Here is a 21,944-nt window from a genome sequence, read left to right as displayed (position 1 = left end):
GTTATATAATTCTCCGACTTTTACAACCATTAGATATATTGCCTGTCGTCAAGTACGTGGATTTAAAACCTCAGCGTTGTAGGTAACTATGAACACCTATTTTTGACACAATATTAACTTTTACATTTTACCTACTTTTGACAAAAAATTAATTTTTGCCATTTTAGTTATTTTTATATATTATTAGTTTTGTCAAATAAAATGTTGTTCGGAAACTTCATTTCCAAATAAAAGCACATTCGACATTCATTGATAGTTGTAAGAGGTCATCCATGCAATCCATTCTTTATTTGGGCTAGAGGGTTCAGGGCAGGGTCACTGAAATGGTTTCCTTGTGCGTATCAGGTAGTTTCACTTTAATGTTGGGTCCCGGTGACTTGCTTGTTTTATTATACTCTCACATTGTTTCTGTTTTTCTAAGTTTCCTCGCTGTTCTGACGTCATCGTGATCGTCTTTCTGTCGAGAAAACAATGGATGTCGACCAGAGTGCCTCAAGACAACGTGTTGAAAATGGTATAACTGTTGCTTTGATTTCGTTAAATAAACTCGACAGTGATGGAAAACGGATTTCTTCCGTCAACTCTCATATTGATGTGGAAAATCCACCAATAGTAGAAACAGCAGAATCGGGTCCACAATCTTGTAATGTAGGTGGAGGCGAAAAGACTTTCTTCATCGACAAATTGTTTCATGGGATTCATGGCAGTGTTTTAAAGCACAAAAAGACAGTTAAGAGAATTATATACAGCGTCTTACTGCTGTTGTATCTGGCGTATGCCGTGTACTCTCTTAGTTTTCGGTTTGGAGACGAGGGTTCCTGGAGACTTCTGATATGTACAATATTACTACTGATGTACCTCGGTTGGAGGATTATCACGACATTGTCTGTGTACCAGTCATTTAGAAAATCTCTTGGACCGAAGAACCCTGAAAATATTACTAAAGCAAAGAAAATAGTACGATGGTAAGTATTTTTCATCGTTATCACTACATGAAACATTATAATTTCATCTATGTTAGATATTGCCAAACAAGTCATGTTGCTATGACTGAAGAATGTGTTTCTAGTCACTATTAATGCGTCCTTACGTTCTGTCGTTCTTACATCATACCTTTGCATGATCGTCTTATCTTCCCTACGAACAGTAAAAGAAATATTTTCCTGTTTTATGACTTGATTCATTATCTTAAACGTTACTCTTACATTTCCTGGGTTGCAATAGATCAGGTGTTGACGTAACCTCGGGTTAAGATCAGATGGGCAATGTTCGTCACTCTCTTTCCGAGACATTTTGAGTTTCTCGGAAACGAACTGGTCTTTGCTAACGTGGTTTTGTCTTGGGAAAGTTTGTTTAAATTGTTTACGTCATTTCAACACTTTGGGTTATTTAAGGACGGCCTCCCGGTGCATGGGAGGTGAGTGCGTGTTGAGATCGTGTGTTTGGGGGAGACTGTGGTATGACCGTGTTAGCGTCCTTATAATGTTGCGGAATTGAAACCGGTTTTATAGTGCTACCATACTGAAGTATACTGCTAAAGGCAACCATCAGGACACACAACCTAGTCACATTCTGCTGACAACGGGAAAATCAGTCGTTACACTACCACAATGCTGAACGTTGAGCAGGTTCTGGAAGTTCTCGACACCAGTACAGAGACTAAAGCCTTCATCACAGGGGCGAACGCTTAACTCAAGACACTTACGTATTCTGGATGGCATGAAACGGACCTCCCGTATGTTGTTCAGTGAAGCAGACACCAACTACTACAAGGAAGACGCCCTTTTATTAAACCCTGGCTATTAACGAGCTATAATTTCAGCAAACATACAAACAAACGTTTGTACGCTAAGCTTTGTCACACCTTTGTGATAGCATACATTTGATATTTTTTGCACATTTTACCACATTACCATCTAACTCTGACATTGACTGTATAATTGTTTACACGAAATGGTAATTATTCTATGAAGTATGAATAAATGATATTTTTTGTCACATGAATTGTTCGCGTCTACTCTCCCATTATGTCACTGTTGACAAGAGTCTTAATCAAGCATGACATCAGAAATACTGAAGAAAGAAAATGTGATTTACAATACAGTTTTGAACTTTTTAATCTAATTCCTTTCCCGTAAAATTATAATAATATCCACAGATTACACAAGGCTAGTCGTCGCTGTTTGAACAAAGACAAATACATTACCAGTCATTAATCATAAACAGGTAGACATGTGATTAATTATCATCCATTTTACCGGGCACGCCCCATTTATAAAACAGTCTGATTATCAATTGTTTAAAAAAAATCAAAGGCAATTTGCAAGGCCAACTTAAACCGCAAACGGAAAAGACAAGAGGTGATTGAATGAAAAATATTTCTTTTGATATCAATAAAATCAAATATGTAAAATATATACACATACACTTAGGACATCCCTCGCCAAATTTGCATTTTTCCTGAAATTATTTGTCATGTTTGAGATATACAGGTATAGCAGATTGGTTATGAAAAATACATCATTACATGTATATATATTTATAAACTACATAACAATTGCATTAACAGTAGAGAGAAGAAATTTGTGTAAAAAAATTTTCCTCTGATTTATGACATTTGATTGTCATGGTTACCTACTGAAAAAATGCTAAAAATGCAAAAATACTGCTAATTCCAACCTAACACTACAACTTTTTAGAAGAAACTTAATTCTAAACACCTATCTTACAATCAACAACACTGTAATGGTAACAAAGTACTTGCATTTCAGCAAATTCCAACTCGGAAATTCTTCATAACATGACCACATGTAAACACTATGAAAATTTCACTTCCTGTAAAGCTAGTTCTTGGTGCGTAGACACAGATTCGAGACTGCCCAAATAGTAATCTCCAACACAAAGCTAAAGTATTAAACTGAAAAAAAAATAAAACCCCACATTGTCCACTTAAACATGACAGGACCAATTTTAGCAAGGTTTTTTTTTTCATTTTTATTTAAAACCTTTATAATGGGGTAATCTAATGAGCACAAAAAATCACCCATGGCCACACCGAGAAACTGTGTACTGCTACCTCTATACTAATTGATGCTAAGTGTGCAATGTATGGATCGGATATATTTTGCAGGCCAAAACTAAAGTTGCTAATGGTTGGACGTATAAAGTTCCACATTATACATTTATATATACCAATGTTTGTAATTCTGACACTGCTTAATTATCCTCTTCAAAATATTTCATTTCGGCGGGGATTTATTTTCATTGTTTTCGTGGATACTCACTAACGAATTTATATGTCAACGAACTGTTATCAAGCCTACATAAACTAATTAAACTATATATACCCACGAAATTAAGTTTTCACGAAATAAATTTAGTTTTTTTTAAAGCCACGGAAATTAAGCCCCACGAAAATATAAAGATTTAATAGTAATTAAATATTTATTTTTTAAACTAGGATGATGTACTTTATTGTGCTGGTGCTCATTGCCGTGTACATCGGACTCACGGTTATACAAACGAGCCCACGAAACCTCATCTCTCTCGGCGGGATCTTCGTCTTCATCTTCATCTTATTCCTCATGTCCAACAATAAGACGAATGTAAGTCAATCAATAGTTCATTGCTGAGGGAATGTACATCATGATGTATCACACGTATGCTTGTGTTTGTGTGGGTATATTCATTTTTTCAGAACTTTGAGCAGATTTAAAGAACGGGTAAACAAATATCATTAAAATTTATGTTGATGTTTTATTACATAACTTAAAGGAAATTGATAGATAATAAAATTAAACTGACCATAATTTAACTGTACTGAAATAAGATACCACCCTCTAGGTACAAATGAAATAAGGTACCACCCTCTAGGTACAAATGAAATTAGGTACCACCCTCTAGGTACAAATGAAATAAGATACCACCCTCTAGGTACAGATGAAATAAGATACCACACTCTAGGTACAGATGAAATAAGATACCACCCTCTAGATACAGATGAAATAAGATACCACCCTCTAGGTACAGATGAAATAAGATACCACCCTCTAGGTACAGATGAAATAAGATACCACCCTCTAGGTACAGATGAAATAAGATACCACCCTCTAGGTACAGATGAAATAAGATACCACCCTCTAGGTACAGATGAAATAAGATACCACCCTCTAGGTACAGATGAAATACGATACCACCCTCTAGGTACAGATGAAATACGATACCACCCTCTAGGTACAGATGAAATAAGATACCACCCTCTAGGTACAGATGAAATAAGATACCACCCTCTAGGTACAGATGAAATAAGATACCACCCTCTAGGTACAGATGAAATAAGATACCACCCTCTAGGTACAGATGAAATAAGATACCACCCTCTAGGTACAGATGAAATAAGATACCACCCTCTAGGTACAGATGAAATAAGATACCACCCTCTAGGTACAGATGAAATAAGATACCACCCTCTAGGTACAGATGAAATAAGATACCACCCTCTAGGTACAGATGAAATAAGATACCATCCTCTAGGTACAGATGAAATAAGATACCACCCTCTAGGTACAGATGAAATAAGATACCACCCTCTAGGTACAGATGAAATAAGATACCACCCTCTAGGTACAGATGAAATAAGATACCACCCTCTAGGTACAGATGAAATAAGATACCACCCTCTAGGTACAAAAGATACCACCCTCTAGGTACAGATGAAATAAGATACCACCCTCTAGGTACAGATGGAATAAGATACCACCCTCTAGGTACAGATGAAATAAGATACCACCCTCTAGGTACAGATGAAATAAGATACCACCCTCTAGGTACAGATGAAATAAGATACCACCCTCTAGGTACAGATGAAATAAGATACCACCCTCTAGGTACAGATGAAATAAGATACCACCCTCTAGGTACAGATGAAATAAGATACCACCCTCTAGGTACGGATGAAATAAGTTTAACCCCAGGATGACTTCCCCTCATGTCAGACATGTACTTAGGACAGTGGAAAAACTGTACGAATACTCTATAATATGCCATGAACAATAGTTCACATTGAATCTTTGGGACTTCTTCACATTAAAGTTTTGGGACTTGTTCCCATTAAATCTTTGGGACTTGTTCACATTAATATTTTGGGATTTATTCACATTAAATCTTTGGGACTTGTTCACATTGAATCTTTGGGACTTATTCACATTGATATTTTGGGATTTATTCACATTAAATCTTTGGGACTTGTTCACATTAATATTTTGGGATTTATTCACATTAAACTTAAGTATTTAATCAATGTACAGAACCTAACCACGTGTGGTACTTGTATTCAAAATAATACAACCACAAAGACTAACAACAATATGAGCTTGTTACAAAAATATTGTTTACACTGTTATAGATCAAATGGCACACTGTGTTTTGGGGACTTTGCCTCCAGTTCGGTTTTGCCCTGGTCATCCTGCGGACAGAGTGGGGTATCGGTGCTGTACGCTGGGTCACGAATAGATTCATGGAATTCATTGCTTTCTCAGATAAAGGCTCAGCATTTATTTTCAGTGAAAGGTACAAAGAATTTGACATCATATTTAAGGTGAGTTGTGAAAAAGAAACTTCATGAAATATGGCGATTCATTTTTTAATTCATTTTTTGGTGTGAATCATATTGTTATGAACATAACAATATCGAGCACGTGCGCTAAATTTTTAATAAAAGTGGAATAACATATTAAATGACATTGAATTTTTAAAAACAAATTCATTACTTTAGAGGTAAACAACCTTTAGATTGAAGTTATGTTAAAATGTTCGTTATGAGTGAAATAGGCGAAGGTAATGATATCAAGAATACATTCGAAGGAGAAATGGGAAGATTTAAGTTATTTAACATCAAATAGTCTATTCATTTTGTTTTCAAATTTACTTTACTGAATATGTTGTTTTTGTTTAATGTTTTCGTGTACTGATAAGTGTACTGCTATGCTTCAGCGGTAGAATGTGTAGAATAAAAAAAATAACAATTTACACGGAGGTTCCTCAAAAGCGCAAGGAGAAAAAGATCCGTTGTAAAAAAAAAATATTAAACTAATAGCACCTTATGACATAATTCATGTAAGATATTCCCGATATAAATGCAAAGTCACACCATATACACACAAACGTAATTTCTCCATTAATCCAGGTTCTAGCAAAGTATACATCAAATGCATCTTTAAGTATTTCAAATAACAAACGAATACCATTAGAAGGATCGATACCTTACATGGATATCCCTGAACAAGAATAAACCCTGTTACATCATATCCCTTACCATGACTATATCATGTCACATTATACCCCTTAACGCCACTAAACTCTATTACATCATATCCCTTACCATGACTATATCATGTTACATTATACCCCTTAACACAATAAACTCTATTACATCATATCCCTTACCATGCCTATATCATGTTACATTATACCCCTAAACGCCAATAAACTCTATTACATCATATCCCTTACCATGACTATATCATGTTACATTATACCCCTAAACGCCACTAAACTCTATTACATCATATCCCGTACCATGACTATATCATGTTACATTATACCCCTTAACGCCACTAAACTCTATAACATCATATCCCTTACCATGACTATATCATGTTACATTATACCCCTAAACGCCACTAAACTCTATTACATCATATCCCTTACCATGACTATATCATGTTACATTATACCCCTTAACACCAATAAACTCTATTACATCATATCCCTTACCATGACTATATCATGTTACATTATAGCCCTTAACGCCACTAAACTCTATTACATCATATCCCTTACCATGACTATATCATGTTACATTATACCCCTCAACACCAATAAACTCTATTACATCATATCCCTTACCATGACTATATCATGTTACATTATACCCCTTAACGCCACTAAACTCTATTACATCATATCCCTTACCATGACTATATCATGTTACATTATACCCCTTAACGCCAATAAACTCTATTACATCATATCCCTTACCATGACTATATCATGTTACATTATACCCCTTAACACCAATAAACTCTATTACATCCTATCCCTTACCATGACTATATCATGTTACATTATACCCCTTAACACCAATAAACTCTATTACATCATATCCCTTACCATGACTATATCATGTTACAATATACCCCTCAACACCAATAAACTCTATTACATCATATCCCTTACCATGACTATATCATGTTACATTATACCCCTCAACACCAATAAACTCTATTACATCATATCCCCATCATATCAGTGATAAATCACTGGCATCACATTTTCTGAACACGAGTAAACTATGTTATATCATATCCCTAAACAATTAACCATGTTAATTATATTTCTAAAACAAAGTTTAACTCTGTTGTGGATGAAATATGTTTTTTCTAAGTTTTCTGTACATTACGCAAAATAAACAGGCAGCCTTCAATAGATAAATAAGCGAGGTATCAGCTAAAAAAAGTCTCGAAAAATATAGAGAATTTTCCTTATTTCTTGACGAATAACAACTCTATTTCATCTAGTAGGTGAAACACGAATGTAATATATCCAAGTTTCCATTTATTTTTCTTATTCACCAAGATACAAGGAATATTCTATTTACTTAATTTAAAAAAAAATTGTATCACATCTAGGAAACGCGTCTTTAAATGATTTAAAATGTAATAACTAAATACAACACGCGTTACACCCTAATAATTCAGTACAAAGTGTCTTACACAAGACAACCTAACAGTAAAACGAGTTGCCTCCCTTGGGTTATGTTTTCAATATATCTACCAGAGTGTAATAAGATGTGATCCGATTTGTAAAATCAAGTGAAAACATCACTTTTATAATCACGTTTCATTTTCGTATCTTATTTTCTCTCTAAAATCTCATTTTTCAAATGGTGTTTTATTATAGGTTGTACCTTCTGTGATCGTGTTCTGTGCCGCCATTTCTGTTTTGTCCTATCTCGGCGTCCTGGCCTTCATCGTCTCAACAATTGGCGGTTTCCTTGGTTACTGTCTACAAACAAATCCTGTGGAATCAATCAACGCTGCCACGAATATATTCATGAGTGGTGTAAGTTTTTTTCTATATAAACCATTAATTCAAACATTATATTCAATTAACTTGTGACAAAAGGCATATATGTATTCATATTCAGTATCTCGTTAAAACAGATTGTCATTTTTACTGCCTTATATTATTTGATAAAGTTTCATATTCTACCAATACCTAATTATCACTTCCAACGTAGATCGAGTCCTTGATGATCATCAATGAATACATAGACTCACTCACTACATCCGAACTTTTTTGCATCTACACGAACGGTGTTTCATCCATTGCGGGATCCGCTCTCGTTGTATTTTCTAGTTTTGGGGTAAGTTGCCAAAAGAATAAGACTTTTGATTTTGATTTTTATTACATGTCTTATGCTCTTTAAATATTCCTATTGAATTATTTTCAATTAACTCTGTACTATATTCTTTATATGTCCCATTTTGTAGTATTATTGTTTTTTTAAAAAACACATATTGGAGGAGAAAGATAACAAGTATGCTTAAGAATTGTAATCAAGTTGGTATCATAAGACAACTTATATAGTGATAGCGAAACTACATTTTGTTCTGTTGAGCAACAAACACGTCGGAGTCTATACCTTTCCAGGAAATGCTATGATCATGACTATAACACAGCAAGAAAATACCAAGTTTTGTCAACATAACTGTAATTCAAACTCAGATTTAATAAAACAATTCAAAATATGAACAAAAGAAAGATTTACACGGAGAAGCCTGAAAAGATACAAGTGTAAGGAGAATAAGACCAGGTGTTCCGGAAGAGTAAGTCATGTAAACTGTGGTCAATTCAAGTAAGTAATGTTACGTTCTTCAAATAAGAACAATGTACAAACCGAACCAACATGCAGTCTAACGAGCATCAAGCACATCCAGCTTCATATCACAAAAAGAAATAGACTATTCCTCAATGAGTTCAGTATGACGTCCGTTAAACTGCCCTGTAATTTTCATCAACCTGAATGTATGAAACCCTGCGTTAACCCATTTTATTAAACAACAATGAGTCAACGTTTGCTGGATAAAAACTCTAACTATCCTACACCACTGTAACGTGATAAATAAAGCATACATTAAATTTCGATATTTGCAAAAAAAAAAAAAGGGTTTTATTTTCATCAGGATGAAAAGTGTCATATCATAAATATTCCAGGTACCTGTAGAATACCTACTAACAGCCTCAGTTATGTCTGCTCCAGCCGCCCTGGTAACGTCTAAACTGGTGTATCCATCTGAAGAACGCAAAGACGAAGATAAAAAATATCTTATTGGAACACGGAGGTACATAAGTGAGATAGAGAGCAGGCTTGTATCATTGATAGAAAGCTTTTTTTTTTTTGTGATTGCAGTCTGTGTTAAAGATGAATGCATTTGTTAGATTTTGTGAATCATTTTGGGCAAATACCTAATTAAGTAGGTTATTTCTCCATCTCGAATATGATCTAGAAAAATTAAAACGGTTTCCATATACCAGCCATATTGCTTAAACAGTTTGCAGATCTTAAAAGAAACATATTGCTTAGTGCTTTTGATTGAAGTGCTATGTATCACCCAGCTTGATATTAAGACTCAAGTTTTACTTAAGATTACAATATATTTAGCATCTACACCTGAAAGCAGGTTATCACCAAGAGTCGTCATTTCATCGATAAGATTAATTTTTTATATAACAGTTTGTGTGAAAATTTCCTTGAAATTTGGTACTCGTCACTATTTTCAGAAAGTATGTTTCTGCAGTATCAGTTCTGGTTAATCAATATTGTAGCCTAATGTTTCACATAGGAATGCGTTAACTTCAATCCATACCACTAGGCCTATTGTTCGTTTTAGTGGTGTCAAAAGTTTAGTGGAAGCCTTATCAAAAGGTGGAATGCAGGGACTACAGCTCATGGTAAACGTTCTCATCAACCTTCTCATTTACATATCCCTCTTCGCCTTCGTCAACGCAGCTGTCACGTGGTTTGGGAATAGAGCAGGGATGGAGGAGCTTACGCTCGAGGTGGGTATAAAACGCTAATGCGACAAGATTGCAATGTCCTTTTTTGTTCTAAATTGGTGCTCACGTTTGTAATGACTTTTTCAAATCTTTTTTTTTACTTAAAATCCAAATTAACAGCAATGATTACGAAAATGCAACAGGAGATTATATTTTTTAATAATTCCATGATACTATTTGTTTTGACTTCTTCATACTTCACATACTGCATAATTTAATGGTGGAATGTGCCATGGCTGGTTATAGTATTAAGTTTACGACAAACATGCATTTGAGATGTCCGATATTGAACTGCTGGTGACATGAGCATTTTTAATAGTTTGGGCAGATAATTCGTTTTAACGTTAACTCGTCATTTATAACTGGCATCAAGTATATGCTTTAAAGTCAAATACTGATCATTTTATTTCAGAAAATATTTTCGTATGTCCTTTGGCCACTGGCATTCATCATGGGAATCGATGCTGTAGATTGTCTGAAAGTTGCCGAAATGTTGGGTGTTCGCATGTTTGCAACCGTGGCCCTAAGCTACATACAAATGGGGAAGTATTTCTCAAACAAAGAGCAATACAACCAGTACACAGCTCTTTATAACAACACAGTGACGACATCTAGTGGCGATATTTTCCTTCCGAACTGGAACGCAACATTAGAAAATGGAATTCTAACGGTAATGTTAAAACAAAAACATAAGTTTATAATTTCTTTCTGAATCCTTTTTGTATAACATGCTTTGAATGAAATGCCACTGCCAAAATAAAATAAAGTTTAAAACAAAACAAAAACAAAAAGAATGGCAAATTTGTGTTTTCCTTATTTTCCTCTCATGCTATCCAGTTTGTTATTTTCTAAGGGTTCTGATTTTTGCGTTTTCCGAGGAAAAACAGAATAAATGGAGAAAAGAATAATCCATTTCACGACTTATTAAGAATCATTTCTTTTTGTTTTATGGTTTTGGTAAAACCGCAAATGTATTGTAATTATATAAAAAGTGTTTCTGCATATAACTGTATTTGTGACTAGGTCTTATAGTAACAGTGCCTTGGAAAGTCGAGTGGGTAAACCTGGTGACCCTTCATCGTAGGATTACCGATTTAACTACAACACTGAAATTACTAGTTTGTGTACAGTTTATATAAATAAATGTTATTAAGATTTCATATATTTCAAAACGATAAAAATTAAGTTAGGGGAGGCAGGTTTTATAAATACTTGATCCATGCAGCAAAATATTGCAAGATCACGCTTTTACCAAAATTGCATTTGGCTTTTAAACTATCAGGAAGCTATTTCATATTCCAAACTTCACCGCGTTTTGATTTTGATCTTCGTACTAAATGATAAGTTTTCAAATGATATCTGATGTAGTGTTAAAAACATGATTCATTCAATGGTTATTGTCTGTCATTATCATCAGAATATTGACTTTACTAGAGAATTGGAAACGTACGGTGATTAACAACTGGACTTGTATGTAAGTAAGTACTTCAACATATACACCAATCTCGACCTTTCCTACTTATCAAAAACTGACTATTCCAGGACCGTTCCGAGCTGATCACTACCTATGCTATGTGTGGGTTCGCTAGCATGCCGTCAATTGGTATCTCCCTGGGATCGTTTGCGGCCCTTGCCCCGAGACGACTTGATGAAATATCGAAGATAGCCATGAAAGGGTTAATAGCTGGTACAATAGCTAGTTACCTTACTGCATGTGTCGCAGGTATGTACCAGTTAGGAGTATGTCCTTTATCCGTCTTAGTCATTTATTTATGTTATTGTAATCACAAAATGTTGATTGATGAAGTAGAATTGAAATATTGCAAGATCTATATTAATCGGAGTAGATTAAAAATGAGCTAATGAATTGTACATATCACAGTCGGCGGTATCAGATTCTAAAAGACGGTACTACAACAGACAGCCGTGTTTTGTTCTAAATGACGGTACTACAACAGACAGCCGTGTTTTGTTCTAAATGACGGTACTACAACAGACAGCGATAGTTTGTTCTAAATGACGGAACTACAACAGACAGCGGTATTTTATTCTAAATGACGGTACTACAACAGACAGCGGTACGTTATTTTAAATGACGGTACTGTCAAAGTCGACGGTACTTCATGTTAAATATCGGCACCATCACAGTCGGCGGTACATCCTGATACATGACGGCACTGTCACAGTCGGCGGTACATCCTGATAAATGACAGTACTGTCAGAGTCGGCAGTACATCCTGATAAATGACGGTACTGTCACAGTCGGCGGTACATCCTGATAAATGACAGTACTGTCAGAGTCGGCAGTACATCCTGATAAATGACAGTACTGTTACAGTCGGCAGTACATCCTGATAAATGACAGTACTGTCACAGTCGGCAGTACATCCTGATAAATGACAGTACTGTTACAGTCGGCAGTACATCCTGATAAATGACGGCACTGTCACAGTCGGCGGTACATCCTGATAAATGACAGTACTGTTGCAGTCGGCAGTACATCCTGATAAATGACAGCACTGTCAGAGTCGGCAGTACATCCTGATAAATGACAGTACTGTTACAGTCGGCAGTACATCCTGATAAATGACATTACTGTTACAGTCGGCAGTACATCCTGATAAATGACGGCACTGTCACAGTCGGCAGTACATCCTGATAAATTACGGCACTGTCAGAGTCGGCAGTACATCCTAATACATGACAGTACTGTCAGAGTCGGCAGTACATCCTGATAAATGACAGTACTGTCACAGTCGGCGGTACATCCTGATAAATGACGGCACTGTCACAGTCGGCAGTACATCCTGATAAATGACGGCACTGTCAGAGTCGGCAGTACATCCTGATAAATGACAGTACTGTCACAGTCGGCAGTACATCCTGATAAATGACAGTACTGTCACAGTCGGCAGTACATCCTGATAAATGACAGTACTGTTACAGTCGGCAGTACATCCTGATAAATGACGGCACTGTCACAGTCGGCAGGACATCCTGATAAATGACGGCACTGTCACAGTCGGCAGTACATCCTGATAAATGACGGTACTGTCACAGTCGGCGGTACATCCTGATAAATGACAGTACTGTCACAGTCGGCGGTACATCCTGATAAATGACGGTACTGTCACAGTCGGCAGTACATTCTGATAAATGACGGCACTGTTAGTCGGCGTTACATCCTGATAAATGACGGTACTATCACAGTCGGCGGTACATCCTGATAAATGACAGTACTATCACAGTCGGCGCTACATCCTGATAAATAAGGCGGTGATTAATTCTTTTTGACGGTGGTGTCAGAGTCGATGTTAAGTGAAATAATATAACGACATTGTGACAGTCGGCAGTGTTTGATTCTTACTAGCATACTTACTGTTTTCAAACTGACGATTGTTGAATATATTTTGAGCGTTATCGCCATCATAAATCGTTTTCTTTATGTCACCGTATTAATTCATATATAATTATAATTTTCAGGATTACTATTTGCTTGAGGAATAAAACAGCTGGTCCTGTTACAGATATGCTGTAGTCAGCTTCTGGACTTCCATCCTCGGTCTGTTATCTGTGATTACATGGTAAACCTGTATTGATCATCCTCGGTCTGTTATCTGTGATTACATGGTAAACCTGTATTGATCATCCTCGGTCTGTTATCTGTGATTACATGGTAAACATGTATTGATCATCCTCGGTCTGTTATCTGTGATTACATGGTAAACCTGTATTGATCATTCTCGGTCTGTTATATGTGATTACATGTTAAACCTGTATTGATCATCCTCGGTCTGTTATCTGTGATTACATGGTAAACCTGTATTGATTATCCTCGGTCTGTTATCTGTGATTACACGGTAAACCTGTATTGATCATCCTCGGTCTGTTATATGTGATTACACGGTAGACCTGTATTGAACATCCTCGGTCTGTTATATGTGATTACACGGTAAACCTGTATTGAACATCCTCGGTCTGTTATCTGTGATTAATCAATATCGTTAGTATGCTACATAAATTAATACCTCAATACATGTATGTATGTATTGTGTGTGTGTGTGAGTGTGTGTGTGTGTGTGTGTGTGTGTGTGTGTGTGTGTGTGTGTGTGTGTGTGTGTGTGTGTGTGTGAGGGTGTGTGTGTGTGTCATCATAAAAAGCAATGGTATGAAATAGTGTAGTCACAAATTTTACTTGATTAATGATGTCAGAATGTCGCATTTTTTCGTTCGTTTGATGGAAAGGAGTTTATTTCGAATGGATATTTCATTAAAAAGTGACGTGGTTCACAGTCAGAATTAACGAAACTCTTATGGCGATGTGTCTAGTATTTTCTCGGGAAGTATTTACGTTTTTTGTGTCATAAAGCGGGCTGATGCGATTTTCCGGATAGAATAATTACGGAAATTGTCAATGGAAATCAATCCTGTGAGTAGATGACTACATTTTGTTTGTAACGGATTCTACATTTGTAATATGGACTGTCAGATTGACATCTAAGCTACTATAGCAGAAGAAGTTGGTAATCAAGTGTGTTATGATGAAAATAATGATATTGTGACAAAATTACAAGTTTGACGATAAATTTGTTCGGTTATAATTTTGATAACTTTGTAAAACCTACTTATATTTTTGTGAAAGTATAACAACTTCCTATAGATTAGTAAACTGTATATTGATGCTGAAGTGAAAGTGACCGGCGGTCAGTTTTGTTTACCTCGGAGACATATTCAATTATTAATTCCAACACCGACCAAATCACTCTAGTATACAAGATCATATTTGATATACAGACAAATGCAACATAGAATGAATGTATATTCATACGCTTAACAAGACGAGTGTTCAATTTAGAATTTAACGGGAAACTGGTGGTAGAAATAGAAATAATATATTTACATAAACGAAAATTTGCATGCAGAAAGATAATATGTATATCAAATAGCTTTTTTATCCATATTTATTTACGTGAAGCTGTACCTGGCGGACTTGGAAGAAATGTAAGGACACGTCTCCGAGCGGTATTATTTACATATCAGGTTAAGAAGCGGGATACTTTTACCGTCAAAGTAGTTGTAATAAAGAGAGGAAGCCGTGTAGCGTTGATGAGATGAGAGTTTTAACAAAAAAGTCAATATGTTTATACATGTCGTTATGCATAGTACACGTATCATTTAGTGTCGGTTACAAATATGTTACGTGTAAATAGTAGGATTATATGGCATTTGTAAATGTATGGTGTATTTAACGTAGTCTACTATATGTATTTATACGTTCATAAAAAAAATTGGAATTAAAATTCATGGATATGTATGTGTATTCAGTAGTTAAGCGATACCATAGTGATCTGAACATATTTGTCGCATTCCTATACCTTATCAGTTCATTGGTAGAACACGGTGTTTTGAAATATTAGAATGTTTAATCTGCCGACAAAAATATGAGGTGTGCACGATATATAACAGACAATAATTTTTAAAAAAAATCGCAGCTCGCCAAAGGCTCAATGTAAAGATTTTTTTTTTACTCGTTTCATGGAGTCACATATTAAATGGATCGTATACAACTTATTATTTATCACAAAATTGCTGTGCTGTACAATGCATATATGTGTTATGTTTTAGCATAATGTCTAATGTAAAACAGCCTATTGTGATGTCACAATTAGATAATGAAATGACGTCCAAATTCACATTTTATGTTGTGACGTCACAATGGAGACCACTGATATGGCAAGGAAACGACGTCGATCTGATATGGGAAAGTTAGTTTTCTGCTGTATTAGTGAAAATTATTGATCATATGATAAAAAGGACCTGGCTGTGGTTTCCATTTCATATGTAAAACTTTGCTTGTCAAAGTCTCTCATATGTCATACATTATTTGACAAATCACATTTAATATGAAAATCAAGAATGATCCTGTCTCTTTGTATTTTTAACACATGTAATGTATCAAATTATGACGTGAGCAGATACTGATGAAATGGCGCCACTTACTCGCTGATAGCAATATAAAGTCACAGTGAAGTCCATAGATAACATACAACACTATAACATAGAGAAGCCAAAATTCCTCCAAAAATGATATAGATAGAACATCTGTAAAGATTGTAAATAACGAATAAAAATAAAACTTTCTCTTTTCATTAAACTTGTTTGAAATAAAATCATATTGGATTCAATATCCATAATTTTCTTAAAATCTTGTACAACTACTTCCCCTTCTTTGCAAGTAAACTTTTGATAACACAAAAACTGTTCCTTAGATGTTTATGCATGTAAATAAAAAAGAAATACTGCTGTGATTCCTTAAAATGAAGGGATATACATACCTAGATAAACCTTTGAGTGTGGGTAACAAGACAATGTTTGAGTAGCACAAGAAAACAGTACACTATGTCTGTCGTAATTGGAACTATGGCCGTACCAGTGCCTCATATCGAGATATCACTGTCGTGATGGTTTATTATTTGGTATATCGATTCCTGATTTGTAACACTAATACATATCATTGTTAATTCAAATATCTATGATTGTATAAACACTTACATAGTCAATGTTGGTCGTTATTTTGTTATTATCAATGCATCGCTCAAGATATCCTCAAATGACGGACAAACTCGTAACGCACGGTTTCAAATGTTGAATGTTGGTGAGAATTGAAATCGTCCCAGTGATCTCATTTAGAAATATTATATTTCTTTGGTCATTAGTTTGCCTGTTGGTTTCGTTGTTGTATACCTTGTTCTCGTTTGAGAACGTGCTATTTCTTGCTTTCGTTGACCAGGAATTACACAGCGACTGTCGTCGATGAAGCAGAAGACGCCTGCTCTTCGGGAACACCTGGTCTGATTTTCCTTGTATATTTTTTACAGTATCTCCGTGTTAAGCACTTTTGTTCATATTTGCCCTAGTTTGATAACATTGGCATGTTGGTATTTTCTTATTATTTTTGATAATTCTATTTTTAAAGATTTTTTTTTCTGTTTAAGAGTTGCAAGTAATGTTTTTCATTGATATGTAATTGGTTTTAGTTAATATCAAATTACAAACTTTCATCATACGTTTTCGGGTTTTTCAGAAAATTAAATGGTTGTTTGCATTTAGCTGAAAAACACACTTACTTTCCTTTGAATGTAAAAATGAGCATGCCTCTTGTTTAATGTGCCATTCATATCAATGAGAAAAAACAACATCCTAACAAATAACTGAGCTCGTAGCTATAGTTTTATTTCCGGTATGCATGCTGTACTCTTTCTCGGTCTTGATTTGAAGTCGATTGCAATAAACGGATGTGTGTATAATGAAGTCCAGCTGAAGCGGAAAGGTACATTTTAGCTCCGCCCCCAGATTTAGTGAGGTACTGGAACTGCCTGTATTTTCGTAATTGGCATTGGCCTGCTGTAGTGTTTGGAATGAAACAACCGTCGATCCAACCAAAAACATGTTTTATCGTTGATATTACCCTGTTTCCTCAATCCGGACCGACTGTGTTCTGTAACCCTGCAGGAAGTTAAATGTGTCGCAGTTGGTTAGTCTGGAGAGATAAACGTGTATTGACTACTTAATCAGTTTACAGGTAAATATATACTAAACACCACATATACAGGTTGCTTTTGATTCCGAGTGTGTGTATTGTGTATGGATTTCTAATGTCTGATTGTGTATCTTTTTGGATGATGTATTGAGTTACGGCGAAACCAGATACTACAACAAGCCCAGTAGCCGTCAGGTAAACCATCCAAACTGTCATTGTTGATGCTCTAATTTTTGACCTCAAAACATACGTCTTTAAGTTTAAGGCTGTTATAAAACATACATTTCAAGTGACGATTTCCACATGTGATGCTATCGATGCGGCCATAAAAATGATAAAAATGTATGAGAAAGGTGAATTCAGACGTAAATCATTAAAACTACCAACCTACATTTAAAAGCCCTACAAGCAAAGTTAGAATTTGGTTAATCATATACAAATACATTTGATATATCAAAATTATCATGAAAGTATACCCACTAATCTCGACATTTACAATTTAAAGGATACCTATATAAAATTTTATATACTTAGACGCTGTACTTACTCAAGCGGTGAGATATTTTCACTTTCTGAACTTGATGGATGGACGAACATCAATAAATGTTTACTTCTTTTCTCTGACAAATCTTGTCCGAAGTAAAGTTATCTGCTTAAAATGACGCTTATCCAGTATAGTCAAAATATAATAGTTATGTCTGAGGGAGTAAGACTTCATTTAAGTGACACTGAATGTACCCAGTGTCAATTTTGAGGCGGAAATGATAGCATGCATAAATGGATGAAAGCACTAAGTATGTTTTAGCTTTAGCTGCGTCACGTTGTCATTTCTGTGTTGATTTTTATATTGACAAATATCAAATAAACATATTTTCACAGTTAAAATTTTACATTACGTTGTTCGACCGACTACATTTCTAACACAATTAATGATGAGATTACTTTAATTGAAGTCAATAATTGTACAATTGAAACTATTGTTATAATGAGAATGAAAAAAAATATTTTACACATTCAGTAACTTTGTGAAGTATTAGTTGTGGTTGATTATAACTTACCTTGTGTCTGTGTTGACGTTCCATTTATTTGATTTTTATTTATAGTACAACTTTGACCAGGTGTTCCGGAAGGGTCCACTGCTTCATTAACAGCAAATTCTCTTCTAGTAATGATTGCATAATAGTCGATCATTTCATTGCAATAGGAAGTGCGAAAATCGTCCCTACATTCCCAACCTATGGTGTTTACATGTCGCAATATATTTGATATTCAAGGGCCTGTTTCCTTTATCATGATTTTCGTGCAAATCGTCAACTGACGGACAAACGCGTAACACAGGGTTTCAAAAGATGCAGGTTGTCGAAAAAAAAATGAATGAATTCAAACGTGGCACACGTCTCCTACATGTTAAGTGTGATTGCAACGGGAAGTTCTAATCGGGCACTACACATGAATAGACCTCACTTCGTTTATTCGTGAATGTTGATCATTTATATGGTTACATTATATAAAACCTATTTACTCTTGATATATATAAATATGTACTTAAGGGATAAAGAAAGGCAGGATGATATTATATGCAATATCTTGCGAACGCGTTGTTCAAAACCAATGCGAATATATCAAGAAACTCTTGGTTACCGAATGTTACATTATGGTACTGCGTGACAATGTATTCCGAGGAATGCACGAAACGGGACAATCTTGTGCACGGCAGTGTTGCAACATTGAGGTACACTGCTCGTAATGCTATTAGTTAGTCTTCATAGAAACACATCATTTTTCGATTAATTTCTCATGGCATTAAACAATGACACGGCTGACAGAAGTTCAGAAGGGTTAGGCCATTGCGGTGATTATGCAAGGTCAAATGCAAATACAGGTTGCCATATTTGCACAATAGAATGTCTTGTTAGACGTCTAAGGGAAACTGGGCGAGTTGCTGACAATCACGCGTGACATCATAACAGGTTTATACGTCTCACGGACTTGCGCAATCGGCACCTTACTGCCACTGAATCTGCCCTTAATAACATAGGTACTCATAACCGTGCTATTCAGCAAAACTGTAAGGAAACGATTGCGAAAAGTTGGTCTGTTGGCACGTCACCCGGTTGTAGGTCTGCCCCTTACCGCTGCTCGTCGCCAAGGTTGTATGACTTGGATGGCGGCACATGCCCCATAATATCCCCATTGAGGCAGCGGAGGCGGGTCTTGTTTACTGATGAGTCCCGTTTCGACTCCTTTCGAGGAGACGGTCGACGTCATGTATACCGATGTCGTGGAGAACGTTTTGCCAACTGCTGCGTAGCAGAGACGGATATGTTTGGGGGTGGATCGGTTATAGCGTGAAGAGGAATCTCACATGGAGTTAAATAACCACAACCTATGGTAGCGGGTAACCGCTAGGTATAGAAGTGAGACCCCATGTTGTCCCATTATTGCAAAAAAAAAAAAAAAAAAAAACCTCATATTCCAGCAGGATAATGTTCGACCCAATGTAGCAAGGATCTGTCTCCCCTGTTACTGTTACTCAGGGCCAATTGAGAGAAGCCTTTTTGGAAGAATAGGCCAACATCCCAATGAGGAGGATAAACTCACTCATGAACTCCATGCCTAGGATAATTAGGGTTATGGAGAGAGCGAATGAGGGACATACACGGTATTGACTAGTCAGCTCCCACAATCAGTCCATTCCGATTTACAGAGTTCTCTTTCAATTCCCCTCATTTACTCCTAAATCACTTACTAGATACCAGATACAAATCGTTGATTTTGCAGTTTGTTCTGTAGGGATTAATTTTTATTCTTACTTCAAAATATTCAACATTATACTCGACGTCTTGCTTAGTATAATCTTCAAAATTTACCCTGCGTTTCTTTATTCCTTGAATGCATATTTGGTAGTTACGACGACGCTGTGATATACAATATATTATTATTAACAATATTCAGAGACGCAAGGTTCCTAAAATCTGAAGATTGCGATAGAGAAACAGAAACGCAAAAAAATATTGACATGTTAACAGAATAAATCTTAATTAAAACTTATATGAAATAGAAAGAAATATATATATATATATATATATATATATATATATATATATATTTGTTTATATTACAAAAGAACATCAGATATGAATGTTCTGAAGTTGTATGAATTCATATAAAATGGTCCTTATCAAACTGCTCCAATATAATATAGGATAGCAAATTATGTAAACAATTCTTTAAAGTTTGACTTGAAGATATCCTTAATTCTGAACAGTACCAAGATGGCCAGTTCATTGTCAGGGCCAGAAAATATAATACGTTAGAACTCTTCTCTCTGGAGATAAGACATGGAGGTTGTGGATTTCTTCTCAGCACAATAAGTTAAAATTGATGAAAACCAATGGAAATTCTTGTAATGTACACACAAAAAGGAACAAAACAGATTAATTATCTTAATTCAAACTTAATTCAAAGAGGGTAAAATATAAACCAATAGTTACACGGGAACTCTTAAAACGGGACAAAGGAGAATAATATCGGACGACTTCTAATATGATAATGTGTGTGAATTTGTATTTACGCGAAGGTTTTTTTATCTTGTCACGCGTCTTCCTCATATACATTGATGTTATAACAGTAGAATAGCTAATGCGCTAGCACCCTTTTTACAGAAGGTCTCCTAGCTTCTATTTTCACGTGTTCGTTAGAAAGCGCAATGATTTTACATCCATTTACTTTATGTGACTGCGCAATGTATTTCTGGAATTCACAACACGGTAAGTTCTCGTCTATGTGAGTATAGAGAAAGGCTAGATATAATACATTTGGATGATCTATGATATACGTTTTGGATTGGTATTTAGACCTATTTAGACAAGCAATAATCACATACAGATAAAACCGGTATAATTTAACTTAAGGTGCTCATTAGACAAAAAGTTTAGGAAGAAAACTCAGCCGATGTACTAGACCTTAGAATTTTATTTATTCTGTCTTTCAAAAAAAAAAAAATCTCGTCTTTAGACGATTCAATAATTACAAGACCACAGACATGTCAAACACGTTTCGAACATGGCATTAAATTATTAAGATTGTCTTTGAAATGAATATGCGTGGTTTCACGAGAATACCAGAAAAGGTGTCAACGCTTTGACGTAAACTAACCGCCATTTGCATAGCAATGCCAGGTTGAAGCAGAAGACGCTTTCTGATTACTAATACTGAAGGGCATTGATTTAAACACTGTTGTATGTTAGTAACTACTATGTTAACATTGTGGTATATCTTATCT

The 21,944-nt window shown here is 35.5% G+C and overlaps 1 protein-coding gene across 1 annotated transcript; it reads left to right on the top strand.

Annotated features, from left to right (window-relative positions):
• Positions 1-471: 471 nt before the first annotated feature.
• On the top strand, positions 472-20,011 carry LOC132565231 (uncharacterized transporter YutK-like). The gene is made up of 10 exons (XM_060229867.1): positions 472-965; positions 3,461-3,605; positions 5,405-5,596; positions 7,960-8,121; positions 8,300-8,425; positions 9,277-9,404; positions 9,954-10,122; positions 10,532-10,789; positions 11,662-11,842; positions 19,698-20,011. Exons 1-10 carry the CDS (start codon positions 472-474, stop codon positions 20,009-20,011), a joined length of 2,169 nt encoding a protein of 722 aa, XP_060085850.1.
• Positions 20,012-21,944: the final 1,933 nt, after the last annotated feature.

This window comes from Ylistrum balloti, unplaced genomic scaffold, assembly GCF_031769215.1.
Source record: "Ylistrum balloti isolate Yb309-2 unplaced genomic scaffold, AGI_CSIRO_Ybal_v1 Utg369702, whole genome shotgun sequence".
Taxonomy (NCBI): domain Eukaryota; kingdom Metazoa; phylum Mollusca; class Bivalvia; order Pectinida; family Pectinidae; genus Ylistrum; species Ylistrum balloti.
The sequence above is the reverse complement of the archived record's forward strand: the minus strand, read 5'-3'. Positions and strand labels throughout refer to the sequence as shown.